Source organism: Propithecus coquereli, unplaced genomic scaffold (genome assembly GCF_000956105.1).
Source record: "Propithecus coquereli isolate 6110/MARCELLA unplaced genomic scaffold, Pcoq_1.0 Scaffold403, whole genome shotgun sequence".
NCBI lineage: Eukaryota > Metazoa > Chordata > Mammalia > Primates > Indriidae > Propithecus > Propithecus coquereli.
The window spans coordinates 2,996,362-3,003,205 of record NW_012149764.1 but is presented as its reverse complement, the minus strand read 5'-3'; the positions used below and the strand labels follow the sequence as shown (position 1 = coordinate 3,003,205).

Here is a 6,844-nt window from a genome sequence, read left to right as displayed (position 1 = left end):
GCTGGCAGTCACTTCAATGATACTTGCCAGTACCCCAACGCCCTCCACCCTGTCCTCCTATAGGACTCACCCACCCTACCAACCCACAACCATTCCTGGATGAAAATGGCCCTCCTGCCTTCTCTGTTTCTCCCTCTGGGCTGCCAACTGCTGCTGGACATATAGCCATACAGCTGGCAGTGATAACATTGTAACTTCAGCTGAGCACTTGCTGGTATTCCACAGGTCTTTTTCTTTTTTTCGAGATAGGGTCTCGCTTACCCAGGGTGGGATGCAGTGGCACAATCATAGCTCACTGTAACCTCAAGGTGATGGCGTCAAGGGATCCTCCTGAGTAGCTGGGACTACAGGTATGTACCACCACATCTGGCTAATTTTTCTTATTTTTTTAGAGACGGAGGTCTCGCTATATTGCCCAGGCTGGTTTCAAGCTCCTGGTCTCAAACAATCCTCCTGCCTCCGCCTTCTAAGTTGCTGGAATTACAGGCATAAGCCACCACGCTGGCGCCCCACTATGATGGCACATCTTTACCATCCTTGTCATATTCCCTTATCCTACCCCTGCCCATCCCATGTCCTCAATCCTGTCCTAACCCAGTAAAAACTGAAAACTCATACCAACCCCCTCCCACTCACCTCCAAACAGCTCTACCTGGAGCCATCCTTACCATATGCCTGTGGACTTGAATCCACCCCTCTCAAATAAAAATATAAAGAACAGCAGCTACCGTTTACCAAATGCTCACTTCACACCAGTGCCTCCTACTATACAACTACACCTCACCTCATTTACCATTCTCTACATCCCACACTGCAGGTGTAACAGGCCCAGTGATACATGAGGCAGCCACTGCTTGGGGCCAAAAAGCCCCATCAGGAAATGGCCGAGCCAGCATCACAATCCATGTCTATCTGACTCCAGTACCTGGGCTTTCAATCACTGTGTTACCTTGCTCCACCAGTAACCCTCTCTCCTACTTAAGTCTACTGTAACCACCCTACGAAAACACTCAAATCATTACCAACTTTTTTTCAAAAGGGAAGGAGTCTTCCCCACTCTCTCTCTCTCTTTTTTTTTTTCCCAGACAGGGTCTCACTCTGTTGCCCGGGCTAGAGTGCCGTGGCATCAGCCTAGCTCACAGGAACCTCCTGGGCTCAAGCGATCCTCCTGCCTCAACCTCCCGAGTAGCTGGGACTACAGGCATGCGCCACCATGCCCGGATAATTTTTTCTATGTATTTTTAGTTATCCGATTAATTTCTTTCCATTTTTAGTAGAGACGGGGTCTCGCTCTTGCTCAGGCTGGTCTCGAACTCCAGAGGTCAAACGATCCATCCGCCTCGGCCTCCCAGAGTGCTAGGATTACAGGCATGAGCCACCACGCCCGGCCCTCCCACTCTCTCTTCATCAAGTTACCATCTCATCTTCCTTTCTCCCTGTCTTTCCTGTCAAGATTCTGGAATGAGTGGCTCCCACGTGTCACCATTTCCCTCTCCTTCACTCCACAACCCAGAACTGGTCACCTGGGCTTGGTCTCCATCACCCTCTGGAAAGAGCTGTTCCTCGGGGCACGAGTGGCAGCCTGCTGCTGAGCCCCTCAGCTTTCTCCCAGCCTGATGCTCACTCCTCAGGCCCTTTAAGGTGCTGGCGTGGGAGGCCGTGTTTTCTTGATTCTCCTCCCAACTCTCTGACTTTCCTCCTAACTTTGCTCTTGCTTTCAGGTTTTGGTGGCCTCTCAGGCTTCTACCTCCTCTCTTTGCACTCTACGTGGTAGCTAATTCCAGCTACCTTCAGCTCTTCACTGGCTCCTGCCTGTCTTCATGCCCCATTTCCTACCATCAAATGTCACCAACCAACCTGCATTCTGGCCACATGGCATTACTGGTCACTCCCCAGAGCCACTGTGCACTGTCATTTCTGTGTAGTCCCGTGTTTCTGCTGAAGCACCCCTCCTTTCTTGCTCTGTTTCGCAAGCCTCATGAGCCTCTATTCTTCATGGCTCCTTTCTATAGGAAAAAGCAGGGCTAAATGCCTGCGCTCCAGAGTTAGAGAGACAGTGTTCAAATCCCAGCTCTGCTATCATAAGCAGTTATGCTCCTGATGCCTCAGTTTCCCCATTTGTAATGTAGAATGTAAGTGAACTCAGAGAATCATTCTGAGTCTTAAAAATAAGGTATGTAAAGTGATTATTGAAGTACATGCAGAGCAAGCACTTAGTAGTAGAAATAGTTCATTATTATTATTCCAGCCCTCCTACACTCTCCAGACAAAACTGGCCACTCTCTACTCTAAGCCCTCCCAACCCACTGCATCATTTTGTAAGTAATATCAGAACTATGTATTTGCATATTTTTTTCCTTCACTGGATGATGTACTCTTCTGAGGCAGGGACTGCAGCACATTTGTGGCCCCCGAACCAAAGCCCTCAAGAGGGTATCACACACACGGGAGCCACTGCTTAAGTATTAACTGAAAAAAAAAATGAGTGACTCAATTAATCTAGTCATGGTGAAGCAGGTAATAAAACATCATATCTCAGCCAACAACTACAATTTCACTGTTAAGGCTTTTCCAAGACTGTATTAATAGTTTAAAATGTAAATAACCTTGGGAAGAAGTAAAGCAGCCAGTCATTCTTATCTTAGTAAGGCAAGAAAAAAATAAGAAATCTAAACCAAATACAAAGGATACGCCATTCCTCTGATACGTTTGATTTTTCCTGGATCTGTGAGCTGAATGGGCTTCAGGACCTTCCGTACAGGACATGAGAAAACCACTTCGCCTCCTCCTCCAGGAGGCATTCCCCGTCGCACAATCTGCACATGGGTGAGAAAGATGAGGCCAGAACTCAGCAAACCGGTGGATTACCCTGACACCCAACCCAGGGAGGCTTACGCCAACAGGCTCTTCCTGACAAGGCAGACAGTTCTTTCATATTCAACTTGTCAATCCCGTCAGGACCAACGGCACCTTCCGTTAGCTCCAAGAGCGCACGTGCTCAGCAGCACGTCCAAGTCAATGTCAAAGCAGATTACCCAAGTGGCTCTGCCTCTCGTCTGAGTAACCTATAACCCTGAGCCGATCACTTCACCACCAGGGCCTGTTTCTTCATCCTTAAAATGAGAAACTGGCCTCGTCCATCAGCTGATCCCATTTCTTAGCCATCAGGAACCCCTTTTTCTCCTCCCATGCAACTGATCTATCAAAACTCCACATTATTAAATAAAAATAACGTCTTTTCCCCTGCTGAAAAACATCAATTTAAAAGGTACAGATGCTAAACCACACTAGACTGATATAATTCCTTTCAATAACAAACAGATGCTTAAATTACTTCTACTAGGTTTTGGAAATACAGAAAATTCTCAAGTACATCCTGGTTGGGAGCGCCTGAACACAAATTATATCTAGGATAAGCTGGATCACAGAGGTAATATGCCCAAATCCTCCCTCTACTACTAATTAGCTGAGTGAAACAGACAAGAGTTACAGTGAGGAGAAAAGGAGTTAATATATGTGAAATGTTTACAACAGCCCCTATCACAAAGTAAGTACAACATAATTGTTGGCTACTATTGTCACTACTAAAGAGTCCCTTTCAGTTCAAAGTCTATACTGTTTGGTTCATGAGCCCTGTGGGCCTTCTAAAACATGGTGACTTTACATGTGACACACACACTGACTCACACAGCTCTTCCAATGAGTCGGTAAGAAAATGTTTTACACAGATACAGTCAATAGTTCATACGTTCTTACCTTTAGCTCAAACGATTCACCATCAATCCCAAACTGTTTCAATAGAGGGAGTGCTGTTGCCTTAAGAACATCAACCTATGAAATTGTTTCAGAAAAAAAAAAAAGTTTAATTAAACCTTGGGCAGACAGAAAGAAGAAAGAGTCCAAGAAGCACGCAAGGTTTAGCAACCAAGTAGATAATGCAGTATGATAAACAGAAAGGATTCTGGCTTACAACTGAAGACATGGGCTGGCTCTGCCCCTGAGTAAAATAGCGATTTTACAAGCTCCTGGGCTTTTCTGAGCCCCACTTTCCTTGCTTATGACGGGAAGACTTTACACCTACCTCATAGTCACCGTGAGCATCAGATGCAACATGCAAAAAGCACAGAGAAACTGTTGGGCTCATACTGAAAACAAACTGGGACCCCCCTTGCTAATTCGTATAGGTATAATATAAACTCTATAGAAGAAAATATTAGCCTTCTTCATTAATCTTTTCCCAATACAGTTGCTTAATATTTAGAACTGGTAGGTCTCCAGGTCAAAGGAAAGCAAATGAACTATTCAACAACTAACCTAAGAATCTTAACGATGTGCACCACACAGGCAGCTAAAGGGAGAGGAGGATGGAGGGGAATGAAAGCCTCACACTACATGATGCAGCACAAACCCCCAACTACAACTGCAACATCCACCGTTAATGGCAAGACTTTGCTACATGTTACTGTTACCTCTTACCCATTCAGAGCTCCTAGCAAGTCTGGCTTCTTTCTTATTCATTTGTGGATTCCTCATAGAATAAAAAGATGACATTCAAATCATGTATTTTATATCTAATAAGTAACAAATGTTGCCTCAACTGCAACACAGGAACGAAAATTACTCCCTTACTTGCTCCCGATGGAGAGCAGCAGAGACGGCCCGCAGCATAAGCAGAGGGTGTAGGGAGAGTCCTAGTCCTGCTCTGGACTCTGCCTCTAATTAGCCGTGTGGCCTCGGACAAGAAAATCACAACTATCTGAATTTCCTGATCTCTAAGGCTCAAGCCTGGCTGTCTCTTAAGGTGCCACCAACTCCAACAGAGTTGGAGAGGCCCCAATGAAGCACTGTAGTATCAGAAAATTACTGGCCAGAAGAATTAAATAAATATGGATATACACATACATACGCATGTACACTTCAGACAATGCCCAGCATGTGGCAGGCATCATTCTACTTCTTTTTCCTTTCTAGGAGGGAACTGAAAAGGCTCACGCCTGTAATCCTAGCATTCTGGGAGGCTGTGGCAGGAGGATCGCTTGAGCTCAGGAGTTTGAGACCAGCCTAAGAGCAAGACCCCATCTCTACTAAAAATAGAAAAAATTAGCCGGGTGTGGTGATGCACATCTGAAGTCCCAGCTACTCAGGAGGCTGAGGCAGGAGGATTGCTTGAGGAGTTTGAGGTTGCTGTGAGCTAGGCTGATGCCATGGCACTCTAGCCCGGGCAACAGAGCGAGACTCTGTCTCGGAAAAAAAAAAAAGAAAATTACCAGAGGTAGAAATGACCTGTGAGGCCCAATAACATGTTCCAAATGGATGAGGTGAGGCAGGGGCAGTGACTAGGAAAACCCATTAAAGATTAGCTAATTTCAATCAAATATTAATGCTAAATACAGCTAAAAACTTAATTGCCAGAACAGGAAGAATTCAGTCTAGGCTAAATTAAGGGCAGCTGGAGAGAAGGCCAAGCCAGATTCTGAAAAAGCAGGAGATGCAAGGATGCAGGTTATTCTGGAATTAGGCAGCACCACCTCTCCTGGGAAAAGAAAAGTGAGAAAACAGAGTGTCCCTACTGGCTGCTCCTTCCTATATTGAGTCACAGAGGATGAAGCCAAATTTACTCAGAGGGTCAGCCAGAAGCCCAAGTGTAATTCCAGGTATAGTCCTATGTTCTAATCACTCTCCACCCAACTCAGAGGGCAGACAACGCAGGGCAGTGGGACAAGGGCTGGAAAGGCAGAGGCCCTGAGACCCACTGTGCCTCTCACTGGCTGTTGAGACCCTGGACACTCTCCCGTCTCCAGGCCTCCATTTCCTCCTATAGAGATGAGAAGCTGAGCTGGACACTCTCTATGGTCTTCTGCAGCTCTGCACACTCTAGTTCAGCAGAGTAAGGGTGGCCTGCAAGTTCTGCTTAAGGGACACTGAGTGGTCACTCTGTGGTCAGGGAGAAAAGGCAAAGATCTGACCCAAGTGGCACCTCAGGGCAAAGGCATTATTACCCTTACAGTGAGCCAATCAAGCAGCAGGTAGAAATGTGATGATCCACACCAATCCATGCCAATAGGAGAGGGGCAGAAACCTGCTGCTCTCCAGCTAGCTTATCTCAAACAGCCACAGGAACACCCTCCTTGCTGGGTTGGTAGAAGAATTAAATAAATATGGATGTACACATACATACACATGTACACTTCAGACAATGCCCAGCATGTGGTAGGCATTATTCTACCTCTTTTCCCCTTCTAGGAGGGAACTGAAAAGGAAAGGAATCTTCACCCACTATTGGACCAGTTGTTGACACCCATAAATATTTACTAGGGGCTCTGGTCCCATATCACTGAGATTCGGAGGAGATTTCCTGGAATTTTTCCTCTTTTCCTCAAAATTTCTCCCCATTTCCTATCCTCTTGCCTCTAAGGAAAAAATGTCCCTACCCCTTTTCTAAGGCTCATCCATTCCATCACTTCTGCTTTCTAGCCTTATCCCAGCTGGACTTCTGCAAGGACCCTCAGACCTTTATTTTAATTCTTTCCTTTTCATTACAGCTTCTCCTCAGCCTACAAACAAGGACAAGTTTCCAGCCCAGCCTAAAAAAAAAATCCGTATCTCAGCTCTTAACCTTCTGGAAGAATCTCCTAACTTTCCGCAGCTCTAGTTCTACTCATTTCTGAGACTCGTCTATGTCCTTACACTCCAATGACCCTGCTCTCTCAAAGGTCAATAAAACTGCTCGCTGCCCAATCCCAACCCAACCCCTGCAAAGAGTTCATCCTTGGCTTCTTAGAGCTCGCCTCCTGCTTGGCTTCTCCGAAGACTTCTAGCCCCACAGTCACTCTGTCACTAGGTC

The 6,844-nt window shown here is 46.1% G+C and overlaps 1 protein-coding gene across 1 annotated transcript in view; it reads right to left on the bottom strand.

Moving 5' to 3' along the window:
- The window catches only part of RCL1 (RNA terminal phosphate cyclase-like 1), a 73,627-nt gene that overhangs the window by 34,255 nt on the left and 32,528 nt on the right, over positions 1-6,844 (bottom strand). The window contains exons 4-5 of the mRNA XM_012652883.1: positions 3,757-3,831; positions 2,692-2,816 (exon numbers count right to left, since the gene is read on the bottom strand). Coding sequence (XP_012508337.1) covers positions 2,692-2,816; positions 3,757-3,831 — 200 coding nt within the window. The remainder of the gene's footprint in view (positions 1-2,691; positions 2,817-3,756; positions 3,832-6,844) is intronic.